The following is a 17,212-nucleotide window of genomic DNA, read 5'->3' as shown; positions in this document are numbered from 1 at the left end:
TTAATCCTAAAATTCTAGCTGATGCAAATCTTTTGGCCATAGCTGTAGTTTAAATAAAAGGCCTTGCTTTCATGTTCATTTCACCTGGACAGTGAAATTGTGCCCAACTATTCAGGGCCTTCCTCCCTGTCAGTAACCAAGCAGCTGACCCTAATGACTGACATGCCTTGCAGTCAGTAAGATGCTTGACCCTAAAGAGAGTGCTAGGTGAAATGACCTAGCAAATGTATGTAGTGCAAATGTAACGGATTTCCTGGAAGGCAAGGCAAGCAAACAAGTAGTACCAGATGCCATGTTTTAAAATGAAAATACACGTTTGCAGTAGCATATGTTTCTACCCAAACTGCACATTTGAGATCAATGTAGTGAGTAGATGTGCATGACAGGTAAGATTTATGAATCCCCTTTAATTTGATTGATTGTGTCAGCACACACTCATAATTCACTGTCCTGATGTCAAACCAGTAATTAATCATTTTAGAGTCCTCTGTAACCCACCACTACAGAAGCAGCTCATTAAATTGTATTTAAAAATACACAGAATTACAAGAAAATGGGTTTTCCATGGCCTCTGTGCTCAAGCATGGAAACGTTTCACCATTGAAGACACAGTCCAAAACATGTACATCATTTACAAAAGGGCTCGCATTGAAGACACAGGACAGCTCTCATGTTTAAGCAGCCATTCAGAAACACTGAACAAACAAACCAAGAAATAAACATACTTAGCCAGCACTGCCCTGGCTATGAACCTGTTTCTGTAAGTAAGACAGTGGAGGACTAGATCTGCTGCAGCCTATACTATGTTTGACCCCTTTCTCTCATTCATTATAATGCGCTTTTGAGTCCTGGATTAGTGAGCCTTTATCTGTGCTAACTAGAACTTGAATGCATCTGACTGGGGGATGAGGAGTTGGCTGTGACGACAACACTACTTTTAATCACTTGAATCTATCGGCAAAATTAATTAAATGGTTTAGCTTTTTGGCAGCTAGGCTTAAGCAATGTATAACATATAAAACATTATGATAAATTGTTAATAGGTGGGAGGGACACTGTGTTCCTTTCATGCATGAAACCTGTTCAGTGTGTAATGCACAAAAGATTCTGACCTGCACAGCAATGCTTTGTAAATATTATTTTAGCATTAACCAAGCCAATTTGTCTTTTTTTTCTTTGCAGTTGCCCTGAAGAACCACAGCTGCACAGGGGTAACAGGCAAGGCCAGTAGCCCTGACAACAGCAATGCCACAGGATTGGTTGATGGATGGTTGCCTGAGGGCGAGCTTCTGTTGCAGGTTGGTGCTGCAGGCTATCTGCTGTGTGACATCATCGACAGCTCTCACTCTGTCTTCTAGACATGTTTAGCAACTGTGGTTTGTGCGAACGAGTAAATAAACAGCCATTCCTTTTGTTTTGTGTTTTTTATTTTGTTTCTTAATGTACTACAGACACTACCCTATAATGTTTTTGTTTCTTGAATGGTTAGTAAGAATGATAAGTTATGATCTAAGCAGAAACAACACATACACAATAGTATATCAACTATTATATTTCATATTTTTTACACCAAGGATACACCTTCAGGGTGCATCATTTTAAAAAGTGAGTCAAACTTTTAAACTGTAGTACAGACCACATGTACAAACCATGAAGTATAAATAGTGTAGTGCTCTAAAGTAAGAAAATAATCAGTTGCAGTCAATTTCTTATGCAATAAATTTTGCTTAGGTACATTGATTTTGCAACTTTTCACCAGCAATAGTAAATAACCCTGCTGTATACAACCACCTGTTATTGTGGAGACATGGTCATTGTGACAATATTGTTACCATACTTGTCTGGGCTTTACAATGGTTACCTCGGCTTTACCATACTTTCACTATATGTTACCATAAGAGACATAGTGTAGGTGTGTGACAAAGTGGTTTATTGTAGACAGGGGTGATGCAGTGTGTGAAAGGAGCAGACAGAGATAATTGTAATCCAGGTCTGGCAACCAAACAATAGTTCCCTGGCAGTACACACCAATATGTACAGCACGGGGTATATAAGAAGAACAGACAGTCCCAAATAATAAACAAATATCCGGCCCACAATAATACAAACAAGGTCACCAGTCCTAGGGTCATGCAGTAGTGCTCATGGTGGGTGATACAGTTTTATATTTGTGACGTAGGTGCAGTGTTGTCCAGTTTCGAGCTGGCCCCTGGTGACAACTCTGGAACTATTTTAAATGTCTGGTAACGTACAAGACAAGACGAGACAATTACAAACAAACACAATTTTCTGTAACAATATACTTTTACTGTCCTTCTGGCTTTAACTCACTACAAACCAATGCGAAGGAACAGATTACGATTCTACGTCCCCCTTATATGCCGTCACACATGACCCCTTGGTAAATGAATGCAGCTGCCTTTACAATCTGCGGGTGCTACATTGTTTCCCTTCTGGGTCAATACGTTCTTGCAACAGAGTCTCGCCTTCTTCCAGACTGACCGACTTCCCGACCCAGGGAAAGGACTTTCAGGCCAGCCGTCCAAAGAACTCTGTCCTCACTTAGTGCCCTCACAGGTCGAGAAGGAAATTTACATCCAAGATTTATTGTATTTCTGTCATAAGGTGCTTTTTTCTCTCGCCCCTGTATAAATAAGTCAGATCATCTGTTTTTCTTTCTTTCATAGCCCACTTGCTAGTTAGCTCCTCACTCACGCTAACTCAATCATGAAGGATCAAAGAAATCCAGGGAATATTTGTCATTTAGGATAAAAGGAAAATTGCTTTTGATGTCAGTGCTTGGTCTAAGTTTATAATTATTCACTCTCCAATAAATACTGAATAACAATCTGTTATTAAACTGTTTTTAAAGCAGTAGTGAAGTCTGTGGTACATCTCAAATAAAATGAGAAACACAGCTGCCTTAGGTACAGTTAACATTTAAACGCGTGACAATCAAGTCTTTCTAAAGCTTGTCTCTTACTCCCCACTGAAGATTCCAATACCTGGTGATGGTGTGGCGCGGTAGCGTTACAGTCCAGATAGTATTGGCAGGGAGAGAAAGCTGCAAGTTTAATGTTGTAATGTGCAGTTAAATTCACAAATAAACACAGACAAAACACACTTAACAAAATAAATGGCACAAGGGCCAAAGGGTTTACAAAAACTCATGATAGTAAACAAAACGGGGCAGCACAGCACAGAACACGCAACACAGACCTCCACCTCTATCATCAACATTAATTCCACTATTTATTTAATAATTTATTCACTTGTCGACTCTAGCCATATTCCCACATGTTTTGACAGGGAGAAATGCAACCCTGCCAACCCAATATTTCCCACAACAACACATACCGTGCATTGGCAGGGCTTTCACTCTGCCACACTGCCACACAGGGTTATAGTGATGGTGTCTGTCTCTTTGCCTGTCATCTTTGATCAGATCATCTAAAATCGAATTATAAACCAATGACTACCAATGTCCCCAGAATGTAATAAATTGGGATCTCTGCCCATTGAATTGAATAGAAACGCAAAGGCTGGATGCGAACCGCAAAATGATTCATTACAAGTGTGTCTTCCTTACATACTGTACGTACAGGCACCTCCATCAAATCCCCATCTCTGAGGATTGCACCCCGCTGCAGAGGATACTATGCACCCACTTGAAATTCAGACCAGAGAGACATTGGTGAAATGCCAAGCTTGGGAAAACACATATATAACAGATACTCTAACTAGTAAAGGCATTACTTAATTCAAACCACCAAAATGTCAGTCTCACGGAAACTATACAGATTAGATAAACCATATAAAATAACTGTAATCTAAAATAAGCAGTGCATTTTCTTTAAAATAACATTGTGTATAATCAAGACTGCCCTTAGGAAATGAAAGCATCGAGTTTCCATTGGAAACCGTCCCGTCTGTTTCAGGATAACAAGATTTGGTTTCAATAAGCACATGCAACTTTTGGCAGACCAGCAGATTTAACATAATAAAAGGGTTCAAAAGCTGACAAATTGTAAAATGATTCCATATTTACTTTAAAGTACCAGTGCATACTAAAGCAGTAATTGAGTTGTGAATTGAAGCTATGGGAAGTACATTCATGTTATTTTTAGTTGCTTTTACATACTGCACAAGTAAAAAAACATGTGCTGTGGCAGATTTAAATACCAAATAGTTTAAATGATTGAGGATAAGAAAATAATGTCACTTCCTTGGTCATTTCACCTCGACGGTGAACTTGTCTCCATCTCTTTCAACGGCTTCTTCCCTGTCCCTACCAAACAGCTGCTTCAAGTTTTAGTATTAAAATGGTGTGTGCTTCTTTAGAAACTGCACATTTGAGACTTCTGTAGCTAATAGACGTACACAACATGTAAGATTAATTGAGTTATTCCGATAGCTAAAATTACTATAAAACGCTCCTTGTTTTTCTGTATTTCAAAATTGATTACCATTTTATAGTAATTGTAAAGAACTGAAAAACATGACAGATTGGTAAATTATAATAGTCTCCAGAGGTGTAGTGCTGCAGGGTCAGCAGGGAGCGCTGACCCCTCACTTCTTGGGCAGGGAGAGCACCGCTTCCATTCTTCACACTTAGAATATTTAGTGTTTTGCTCCTGTTGACATATGGAGATAGATATATAGTGCCTATAGAAAGTCTACACCCCCTTGATTTTTTTTTTCACATTTTGTTGTGTCAGTGCCTCAGAGTTTCATGCATTTAAATGGAGATTTTTTTCCACTTATCTATACACCATACTCCACACTGCCAAGGGGAAAAAAAGTTTTATTGAGAAACAAGTTATATATAAAAAATACAAACCTGAAAGATCATAATTGGATACGTCTCCACCCTCCTGAGTTAATACTTGGTTGAAGCACCAGTGGCAGAAATTATAGCTGTGAGTCTGTTGGGATAGGTCTCTACCAACTTTGCACACCTAGATTTGACAATATTTGACCATTCTTCTTTACAAAACTGTTCAAGCTCTGTCAAGTTCCTTAGGGAGTGTTGATAGACAGCAATCGTCAAGTCATGCCACAATTTTTTCGATTGGATTTAGGACAGGGCTCTGACTGGGCCACTCAAGGACATTTACCTTTTTGTTCCTTAGCCATCTAGTGTAGCTTTGGCTGTGTGCTTTGGGTCATTGTCATGCTGAAAGGTGAACCTCCGTCCCAGTTTCTGCTTTCTTGAAGAGGGCAGCAGGTTTTTCTTAAGGACTTCTGTGTACTTTGCTCCATTCGTTTTACCTTCTATCCTGACAAGTGCCCCAGTCCCTGACGATGAGAAACATCCCTGTAACATGATGTTGCCACCACCATTCTTCACAGTAGGGATGGTGTTCTTTGGGTGATGCACTGTGTTGGGTTTGCACCAAACATAACGCTTTTAGGCCAAAAAGTTCCATTTGAGTTTCATCAGACCACAAAACTTTTTGCCACATGGCTACAGAATCTCCTGAGTGTTTTTTTGCGTACTTCAGACAGGATTCAAGGTGGGCTTTCTTGTGTAATGGCTTCATTCTTGCTATCCTACCATACAGGCCAGATTTGTGGAGTGCTTGGGATATTAGTGTCACATGCACACTTTGACCAGTCTTGGCTATAAAAGCCTGTAGCTCTTGGTAGCCTCTCTGATCAGTCTTCTTCTTGCATCCTTCATCCAGTTTGGAGGGATGGCCTGATCTAGGCAGGGTCTTGGTGGTGCACCTTCCACTTCTTAATAATCGTTTTGACGTGCTCCAAGGGATATCGAAGGCCTTTGATATTTTTTTATACCCATCCCCTGATCTATGCCTTTCAACAACTTTGTCCCGAAGTACTTTTGAAAGTGCCTTGGTGCTCATGGTTGAGTCTTTGCTTTGAAATGCACTACCCACCAGAGGGAACCTACAGGAACTGCTGAATTTATCCTGAATCATGTGAATCACTACAATTTAACACCGGTGGAGGCCACTTAACTTGGTGTGTAATTTTGAAGGCGATTAGTTACACCTGAGCTAATTTAGGATTGCTACTACAAGGGGGTGGACACGTATCCAACCAAGCTATTTCAGTTTTTATTTTTAATTCATTTTCTACAGATTTCTAGAATATTTTTTTTCACTTGGAAGTTGTGCGGTAGGATGTGTAGATAAATGAAAAAAAAACTATTTTAATGCATTTTAATTCAAGGCTAGAAGGCAACAAAAGATGAAAATTTAGGGGGTGTAGACTTTCTATAGGCACTGTACATGTGTATAACCCATACAGATAAGCAAAGAACACAACAGCCATAAGAAACCCTTGCAAGATAATAATGAAAAGGTTTGAATAATGCATGCCTGATCCTGAATAATGAGTAAGAGAGGTGAATGGAACCTGTATCAATGCTGTGCTGAGGTGTCAGCATTTTACAATTAGAGTTAAAACAGTAAACATTTTCTTTTATTCTATCAAATAAAATTTGATTCTTTTTTTAAAATATATAAACAGAAGAGCCTGTCCATGCATGAAGAACTATTCTTATTAGATGAAAGTATTCACAATATAATATAGCACTACACCATGGATAATCTCAGATGAACCCCGTAAACTGCAAAGTTGTTTGATCATCTTATAATTTAACAATGTTTTTTTTTGTTGCTTTTACGATGTATTTATTTCAGAAGCGAGTGAAAATTACCAGATAAAAAGCTGAAATTATACAGAAAACAATCCTAGTGTATTAGCCTGCAGAAACCCTAGCAGACCACAGTAGTGTCAGCAATGAATTTGGAACACATTACACAGTCCCATTATCTCTAAGGAGAAATCCATTGAAAAAAAAAAAAACATAAAACACCAGAATAAAAGCAGACAATGTGCAACATTACTTTTGTTAGAAAATGCGAGAAGTCTGTGAAACCACCCATTCCCTCAATAAAGCAAAGAGTCTGTCTTTGTCAGTTAACATCTAATATAACGGATACAATCCACCCAGACTAACGTTCTAATTCCATTCCACGGTTCTGATGACATTGATAAACCATGTGAGCTCTCCTGGTCTACCTTGTCTTCAGATCTCCTTGATGGAATGCCAGCCTTATTATGTATGTTGTGGCAAAGTGACAGAAGGGTGAATAGAGCTCTGTTCCCTTGTTCAGAACATTTATTTAAAGCTTTGGCAAAAATAGACTGCAGTACCAATGAGATGACCACTAGAGGCCACTGGTCTGCGAAAAAGAAGAGATTCCGGGAGAGCGCCTGGGGTATGTTTTGTTAATAAGATGATTAGGGTGAAAAGTTTGTGTCCAGTTAAGGGGTGGTTGATAATTAATTGCATGTTGAGAATAAAAATCTGTTGTTCCATGATTCGGGAGGGTTTTTCCCTGGGAGAGATAAAGGAAGAGTGTGTTGAAAGTGCACAATGAAAAGAGAATGAAGGACGACACAGGTAAACGGCTTAGCTGTCCTGTTTATTTAGGAAAACTGATGCAAGTTCAGCATAGGGCTCCAAGGGGAGTTAGAGATTTGTTTTGTGTTTTCTTTGTTGTAAGTATTGTGAATGAAGTGTTTGAAAACATTGGCCGTTCAGGGCTCTGTTCTCACGGTACATTATCACAACGTGTACAGCTGGATGGCCATTATTACTTATATAATTAGTAGTAAATGTGTACGTCTGTGTTAACTACAGGATTTTACAGCCTTGCCATTTACAATTGTCACACGACCCTTGTGTTGTGCCACTTGTAAATAATAAGCGTACATGTCTTTACCAATTCCACCTCAGAACAGCTGTAAAAAGTATTCAAATTCAAGAAAATGCTGTAGTAATAAAAAATAAATAAAAAAAATTGAGCGATATACAAATGTAATGTGAATGTAAGAATTGTACAACTAGTTAGTCCATCCCACTGTACATACAAGGCTGTGTATGGGGCTCTGGTGATTGGAGCTAGTGTATGTTACCAAAAACCCTTAAGGGAATTACAGCCTTATTACGAACAGTTGTGTGTTCATTATAATATTATTAGCAGTAGTGTAATTTTTATCAGTATACGTATTATTGCTGCGTTATTATACCTCATACACATGTTGCATGCCTTGTATAATTTTCTAATTTACAGTGTTTATTAACCTGAGACTTAATAGTATCATACTGTAACTATGTGACTTTAATTTCTAAGAAAATGTTGGCCAATATTGAAGAGCATAAAATAAATACTCAAATGAAATATACAACTTAAATGTCATGAGGAACTAGTGTCAAAGGACACACTGAGCTAATTAAACTAATTAGTGTCAGTTGAATGATTGGTCAAGATGTAAGGCAAGTTTCAGGGCTGTACAAGTCATATCCAAGAAAAATTAATGATTGTAAAAGTTATTTGTTTCTTATAAAATTCAATTTCAACACAGTAAAAGACTGGTCATTACAAGGTAACTGTTGAAGTGTTGGTAGCACTGTATCAGACTGTAAAGACTGTATTTGTAGACATCCTTGCAGAGGGTTAAAGCTAGCAGAGAGAGACATTCATTAACCTTGCTGCATGATTCCCACAGACAGGCTGCTTTTCTCAATGGACAAGGGGCCTTTTGTTTGTGGGATAAAAAGAAAGACTGACCTAAAGAGAAGGACTTGGCAGCCACAAAGCCTCAACTTGGCTTAAAGTGCACTTCCGACGTTAATTAGTTTGGACATCTATACATTAGTGAATCAGAAACAGCAATCTAGCGCTGTGTCAAAGCTTTATGCCTCAGACCTTTATTCTTTTATTTAGCCTAAAAGTATGCATCTTTCATATATAGAGTCTTACCTCTAACCCCATCGGTGCCCGGGGGTCCAGGCTTGTAAATGAGGACAACCTCTGGAGAAATGTGTGTTTTGATTTATATTTAAAAAATAAAAAATAAACCGCAAACTGTAATAAAGCATTTTGAAGTTCCCTTGTGATGCACCCAGATAATAGAGTATATATATATATATATATATATATATATATATATATATATATATATATATATATATATATATATATATTTTAACAGGTTCAATGTCATGGTTTCTTCTGTCTTTTACCATTTTCACACTGGTACTTTAGGGTTGTTTTGAATGTGTACTGAAGCAAGACTCATAACCAGTTTCAAAACAAGTGTAAAAGAATTACGTACCTGATTGATTAGGTAGAGGATCCTGTCAAGTTAAGAATTAATGCTCGTCTTATAAAAATAGAGTATAAACACACACATTTGTTTGATTGGTACAATCTATTTGTAAGTGGAATCAAAAAAAATAACGTGTATATACGTAACTATTATATACGAGAATGTTTACAAGGCACGCTAGAAATGTGTTACACATGCACAGATCAAAGCACTGCACTGCAGAGTCAACTCCAGCTTTAGTTTGTCTGTCCTGAATAAAAATTAAGCTGCATCAAATCTGGGCTAGTTTTTAGTGTGAACAGAACAGGGAGCAAAACCACATAAACTACTCCCAGATTTCACTACCAGATTCAACTCTTGCATTCATTTTGCTCAAGTGTGTAAACAGTATTTCATTGCCCAATTACATAAGAAAGTTTACAAACGAGAGGAGGCCATTCGGCCCATCTTGCTCGTTTGGTTGTTAGTAGCTTATTGATCCCAAAATCTCATCAAGCAGCTTCTTGAAGGATCCCAGGGTGTCAGCTTCAACAACATTACTGGGGAGTTGATTCCAGACCCTCACAATTCTCTGTGTAAAAAAGTGCCTCCTATTTTCTGTTCTGAATGCCCCTTTTTCTAAACTCCATTTGTGACCCCTGGTCCTTGTTTCTTTTTTCAGGCTGAAAAAGTCCCTTGGGTCGACACTGTCAATACCTTTTAGAATTTTGAATGCTTGAATTAGGTCGCCACGTAGTCTTCTTTGTTCAAGACTGAACAGATTCAATTCTTTTAGCCTGTCTGCATATGACATGCCTTTTAAGCCCGGAATAATTCTGGTCGCTCTTCTTTGCACTCTTTCTAGAGCAGCAATATCTTTTTTATAGCGAGGTGACCAGAACTGAACACAATATTCAAGATGAGGTCTTACTAGTGCATTGTACAGTTTTAACATTACTTCCCTTGATTTAAATTCAACACTTTTCACAATGTATCCGAGCATCTTGTTAGCCTTTTTTATAGCTTCCCCACATTGCCTAGATGAAGACATTTCTGAGTCAACAAAAACTCCTAGGTCTTTTTCATAGATTCCTTCTCCAATTTCAATATCTCCCATATGATATTTATAATGTACATTTTTATTTCCTGCGTGCAGTACCTTACACTTTTCTCTATTAAATGTCATTTGCCATGTGTCTGCCCAGTTCTGAATCTTGTCTAGATCATTTTGAATGACCTTTGCTGCTGCAACAGTGTTTGCCACTCCTCCTACTTTCCTACTGGAAATATATATTCACAAAATGTCTCATTCTTTATTCATTCATTCTTTCAACTATTGGCTGTTAGCAGAATAATCATTAAAATAATAATCGTAATAATTGTTTCCATAGGAGACAGTCCCATTCTGTTTGTGAATTAGGGATAATTGAATGCAATAAGAATATCATTTTAATAAGTTGAAAAATTAAGAACTAGTGCTTTTCCTGGTTTTAACTAAAACAAAACAGCTTAGTGATATTGTACATACTAGTAGCATTAAGAACCATGCTTTCTATTCTGTTTATTGTAGTAAATAGTTGTTAGTGGTACTTACCTTATAAGAACAGTACTTTCTGTTGTAGGCATTGTAGTTACCAGTACGTTAAAGAGCTGTAACATATGTTCTGTGCCTGTAATGAGGCCCCTCCCCTCAATAACACAGATGTGGGGCTCCAGATGTGCTGTGGTGTCTTCAGACCTGGATAGGTCTGTGTTGTGTATGTTTTGCAAATTATATTTAATGGATAATGGCATTGCTTTTAATGATTTAAAAAATGGCAGAATTAGATCTGCAAAATTGTGCTGTAGCTCAAGTGAATAGACCCCATAGTGTGTACATATATTAGTACCAACTAACTAGCTCTTATTTTATTAGTTAAAACAAATATTAAATGAAGGCTTTCAAGCAAACAATATTTTGAGATTTGGAATAGGCATACTAATAAACAATTGCTGTGTAAGGAAAAGGGATTACAGCTCAGCATTGGGGCAGGAATGATTGCAAACATTCTAACACCAGAAAGAGCAGTACATTGACAGTTGAAGCGCTCATCAAACAGTGGTAAAAACCATTGTGGTAAACTTGTATAGGGGCATAGACTTGGCATAAAGCATCATGGGGTATATCCACCCATTGGCTTGTCTAGCTGATGTAGAGTGCTGCATGTTGGTACTGGTGCAGAACAACAGGGAACACAGTGCAGCAATATACAATTGCTCATATGGGGTGCTGTAGGAGCCCATAGGTGCACATCACACTAGTTAATTAACTATGAGCTGCTTTGCTGAAGCGCATGACACATGATTAATTAACTTGGGGTGTTAACATCACTGACAATACGATGCTGAATGGATGAGCTGAGGCCTCAAACAGTCAGCTTTGACCTGCTCATAAGTAATTTATCATAAGGGCTTCAACAGCACCCATTATGGGCAACTGTGTATTGCACCATTGTTCTCCCCATGACTTGTTCTTTGCAAGTACCAACATTGAGCACTGCATTGTCTGTACAAGCCACAGCATGTGTGGGTATACCCCATGGTTTTTATGCCAGCCCTGTATATACATGAACATTACATTTCTAAAACATTATTATGTAGTCAGTGTTCTCTGGTTTCACTGATAAACAGTAGTCTGTTTCATACATGTATTATAAATCATTTAAATGGTACTTTATATAATCTACATGTTCATAATGTTTAATTCCTTGTCTGTTTAATAACATAGTATTTGTGTTCTATATCTTGCCCTGCTGTTGTTTCTGCTTACCTATTATTTACCTACCTTACTTGCACTTACAAGACTTAAAGCATTTTGCTAGCTGAAAACATGTCAGTCAATAAGCGAAGCAGCTGATTGCTATGGAACTATTTTGTTTGCTACAATTATATTAAAGCCTTGGTAAGTACTCCTTTAAAATGAGGTGGATCAGTCTGAGACACAACTAATGCATAAGCAACAAAAGGAAAGACAGGTTAATGCATGTATCTGTCTCAGTGAGACACAACATAATTCTAGTTTCGCCAGTGGCTGTATATGTACCAGCACTTAATCTGATACCCCTAAAAAAAAAAAAGCAAAGCCCCAAACCTAAAGAAATCACAAACAAATAATATTTCATTAGCTGAAAAGGTTCCAAAATGTGAAAAATAAAATAAGAAACTGAGTCAAGACTCCTAAAAGAGGTTTTTCCTGACTGCCTATGCATGGTTTCATCAGTACATCATATCCGTTTCATCCAGCCCAAATCACATGGAATTTCTAAAAACAAACAAATCCATCAACACTGTATGTATTCTAGAATACAGACAGCTTCATTCTCTTACTGCTTTTAAATGCTTTGCAAATTCCTACTGGACTGCAGGAGCAAGTGAACCGCAAAATGTGCAATGCTGTGTGGGGACTGCATTAGCAAGGCTATCGTTGGAGGTTGGTGTATGCTCTGTGCAAACTGGTCGAACCTAAATATTTATGCACGAAAACGATACAGAGCTTGCATTTGTGTGGTGGTTGTGGTGTGGTGAGGCGAGTGAGCATTAGTAATGGTGGCTGCCATTCTCGAAGCTCAATGAAATGTTTAAGATGGTCTTCAGTGGTTTTAAAATGGTACTGAAGGTTTATGGAATTGAATACTTGACTTACCCATGCACCATTCATAGTATATGTTTTAAGATTCATAGCAATATGCCTCACTCCTGAAGACCATTTCAATATGCCTATTGTGTAGTACCCCAGAAGGGCTCTTTGTGTCATCGATGTGAGACCTATATTCAAACAATAGCTACAATTTAAATATTAAGCTAGGACTTAAGAGACTCACACATACTGCGAGAGATGTATTTCTTTTAATGATTTTAACAGGGTCTCAATTTAACTTTGTCACCGTTTAGGACAGTGAGACTAATTAGATTATCTTCAATACATCTGCAAGCTTACCTTGCTGACAGTTGTGATGCTGTAATGTGTATGTATATAAATTACATTTGATACATCTGGCGAACACAAATATGGTAACTGTTGCCTTGAATGCTTTTACGTTTATTTGAATAACTGGTGCTGGTTAAACATTGCCCATACTGGGGCAATTGAACCTGCCCTCCAGCCATCAAGTTTAATACATTAAGCCAATCACTTAACTGTTTGTGGTTTAGCTTGACATGAGTTTTATAGTTTCCTGCTGACTGGCTTTTACAGTGTGCCATTTTACGTCCAGTTGTATCACTGTTTCTATTGCAGTAACATTTTTTTTTTGAGTATAGGAAACTATTTTTTTAACATCATAATGGAACCAATTTAAAGTCATTTTAAATTGCCTGTGCCTATGTTTAAAACTTTTTGAAAATGTTTTTAAGAAAGTTTTCATTATATAGGAACAATGCACTTAGCTGGCTGGAATTAAATGTAATTAATGTCTGCCCTTCTTCCTTTACATGAAAACAATATGTTACTGAACTGGTCATTTATTTCATTTCTTACCTTTTTAATATCCAGTTGTCTGTGTGTTTTGTGTTCTGCTTAGATCATTATTTAAAATAATTACTATTTTATCCAGCAAAAAATACTGAGAGAGAGAGAGAGAGAGAGAGAGAGAGAGAGAGAGAGAGAGAGAGAGAGAGAGAGAGATTTAAAAATAAAAAATAAAAAATACAGTTACTACTTGTGCTGGGAGGACCAGCACAGTACTTGATTTTGTAAAATTATTTGTGTGCAAGATTTGTTTTTCTTTAACCTTTTTATTTTGGCTCTGTGAGCTGTATGTTTTGTAAATACTTTTGATTTATTTTTGTTATTTCAATAAAAATGCACACCAGTGCTTTAAACCTACAAGTAACTGCCTCATTGTCAGCTTCCTGTTCTGGGTATGTCACCATTCAACCGTCCTAGTCACAATGCCTTACTTTCATCTACAGTCTGTTCTACTTACTCTCCCTTGGTCATTTTACCTCAGCAACATCTTTGGGGTCAAAGCAGGCCACTGGCTGCAAAGCATGTCAGTAATAAAGGAAAGCAGGTGGTTGGCTAATGAGAACTGCTTCCCCGGGCCACTGCTGTTTAGATCTGTCTTAGAGGTTTTAAATAAGGCCCTTTGTGTACCAAGATTATGTAAATGTAATAGATATTCAGCAATGAAATATCCAAATCCACATTTGATCCTGGCTGTCATGGGCACTATTATGAGAAGGATAAATAAGTTGGAACAGTATAAAGCAGTAAAAGGCAGCTATTATATGCATGGAAGTCACCGTCTGCAATGGAAATTGATAATTAGTACCATCAACGAAGCACCTTGTGAAAAGGTGCTGTTGAATGACCTCAAACATGCTGAGGCATCAGGCCAATGAGGGAATCGTAAGTGAGTCATTGCTCTCAGTAGGTTTATTCATCGTATCGTTGGCATTGTGCTTCAACGCACCACTTAAAACTTATCCGTAGGTTATTTTTTGTCCCGTTTCATTTTATTTAACTATTATTAATATTAGTTTTACTGTGAAAAACAGCCTTGGGTCATGAAGAGTAGCACATATACATTGCGTATAACAATACACACCACATTGCTTCACAAATCACTTACAAGCTATTGTGAACTTTTATCCTTTTTTTTCTCTTGGATATGCCGGCACCTTTTTTTTTTATAAAGGTTTACTAATAAAAGATCAGTAATGCAAATAGAAAAGATGCAACAATGAATCGATTATTGCTTTCATCTTGTGATTCTCAACGAAATGTACCTCAGAAATAATAATATACCCCATAAAATAAAACGTGGTCATAGCTTTTACAAGAAACCCAATAAGTTTTAGCAATTTTTTTCCATAATGTACGGCATTTGTCCCAGATATATAGAGAACAATTCATGGAAATTCACTTAGTATTCATAAGAAGTTAAGGGGTTATTATGATCAATAAGTAACAAAAAAAAAGGCTCACCCACTGTGTATCCCACAAAAATTATCAAAACAGTCAAATAGCTTAAAACAGCAGACATCCATTTACAAAATCTTAACCCACATGGCAAGGCATGCGAGTTGAAAAATTGCCAGTGCAGTGCAAACATTTAAACAGATCTATCTTCAGCGGTACATGCACTCTGTTAATCTGATTAATCCACCCCCTACCAGGATATACCACAGCAGGACCAGGGACTCCACCTGGATTACATCAACCATGTGTTTTAGGGAGGGATCCTGGGATAACCACAGATAGGTGTATGTTAATAAAATGAACCCCTAAGCAGACAGATTTATTAGCCTTTGTCAGAGTAATGTGGTTGAAAGACTATTCTTAAATGATATGCATTATGTTTTCAATGGCAGTTCTAGAGCCTGGGGTGTTTTAGAGCAGTGAGTGGTAGCTCCCATGGCGCCTGCCTGTCTACACTGTGTTTCACTGTAGCCAGTGCAATTTTTACTTACCAAATTTACACCAGGAATGCAAACAATAAAAATGAAAAGCTTGCTAAACTCGCCCTCCTTTTCATTGCAGGCCCTCAGTGGATTTGTCCTGGTTGTCACTTCAGAGGGACATATTTTTTATTCTTCTCACACCATTCAAGACTATCTTGGGTTTCATCAGGTAAGACAAGCTGTAAAGTGGAGAAGAGCAACTTCATCTTCAAGGTGAAGGTTATGATACAACACTATGCATTATTTCCCTAGTTCAAAGTTCAGTTCATGGATGCTTAGATGTTATAATGGATCTCCTCCTAGTGACTGATGAGTTAATAATACTGACTCATACTGACCTTTCGACTACAGAGCTTGCTCTTTAGTTAATTGGTAAAATCTTTGTCTTGGAACCATGAGGCTCATGGCTCATGTCCAGCTCCAGCCCTTGTCTTTCCATTCAATTTAATGGAATGAGAATCCAAGTGGATGAGAGCATTTACAGCACCAGAGTTGTCACTAATTAGATAGTTTAGCATGAATTTTCTGTCTTACTGCTGTGCTACATGTACAGTACTTAGTAAGGACTTTGTAGTTTTATGTAGTTATTAAGGGCCAATTAGGGACTGTTGCACTAATGTTTTTTTTTTTTTTCAAAAGAGATTAATAACATTCTTGTAGATCAAAAAGCTCTTCAGAAACTGAAGGTAAACTTCTGACATTCTTTAAAAAAAGTTTGAGAATGTTTTGTGATCATTAAAAAACTTGATAACAGTAATCAAACGGGCTTTAAGACAACAATGTGACTAGAGCCTTTAGAGGGACTGATGTAAAGATACGTGCAAAGTGATTTGCGGCTGCAAAAACCCATAATGCTGCCAAAAACAGCGTTTAGCTGCCAGAAGGTGGGACTTTAGCGTTCACTAAAAATGCAGCGTATGTAAAGAATGGAAGAATGGTTTAAACCTGACGTTCTGCACCTGCTATCAACTTAGCCATCATTAATCCATTTAAATGATATTGAAATGTATTCAAATGAAGAACAGAGCATGGAATTGGGCAGGGATCTGGAATACTAAGCAAGTAATTAAAATGAGATGTAAAGATTTTGCCTTGCACTTGGGCAATTCCTGACCCACCAAAAACTTTGCACCTCCTCTGACAAGGTGCAAACCATTGTAGAAGTGAATAATTAAGAGCTGTATAAAACCCCACACACCTTGAGAGACCTGCCATTGGTCTCAGGATGGCTGCTGTGGTACACTTCCTGATGCAGTGACGCATGGCTCTTGTCAAAGACAGGCAGGAAAACCTTCGGAGAAGGGCAAGACAGAGAAGAACCTGCATATTCAAACCCAGATCACTTTGTTTGGGATGGATTGTCCTCTCCGCTTGCCTCTCCAGTGGTGTTAGCTGTGATGTGGATGGCGGCCCACTTGGCTACATACCTGTTTTTTCAAAGAGTCCAAGATTGATGGACATGGAAATTTGTGAAATTTGAGAATTGTGTCCCAGGCACCACCAACTGACTGTAGAAGAATCGATTTGATGGTCTTTCTTTAACTTGAGATCTATATACAGGTGTAGGAAAGATTACCCCACTGAAAACAAAAGCCAGCTCTAGTAGTATAGAAAACATAACTCCTCTCAAACCAGATAACCA

General features: G+C 37.8%; 1 protein-coding gene across 1 annotated transcript in view; it reads left to right on the top strand.

The window, feature by feature from the left end:
* The first annotated feature begins 373 nt into the window (after nucleotides 1-373).
* LOC121323078 (aryl hydrocarbon receptor-like) overlaps nucleotides 374-17,212 on the top strand; it is a 35,180-nt gene continuing 18,341 nt past the window's right edge. The window contains exons 1-3 of the mRNA XM_041263816.1: nucleotides 374-386; nucleotides 1,183-1,298; nucleotides 15,650-15,739. Coding sequence (XP_041119750.1) covers nucleotides 374-386; nucleotides 1,183-1,298; nucleotides 15,650-15,739 — 219 coding nt within the window. The remainder of the gene's footprint in view (nucleotides 387-1,182; nucleotides 1,299-15,649; nucleotides 15,740-17,212) is intronic.

The sequence above is a fragment of the Polyodon spathula genome, chromosome 11, assembly GCF_017654505.1.
Source record: "Polyodon spathula isolate WHYD16114869_AA chromosome 11, ASM1765450v1, whole genome shotgun sequence".
Taxonomy (NCBI): domain Eukaryota; kingdom Metazoa; phylum Chordata; class Actinopteri; order Acipenseriformes; family Polyodontidae; genus Polyodon; species Polyodon spathula.
This window is presented reverse-complemented; position numbering and strand designations above follow the sequence as displayed.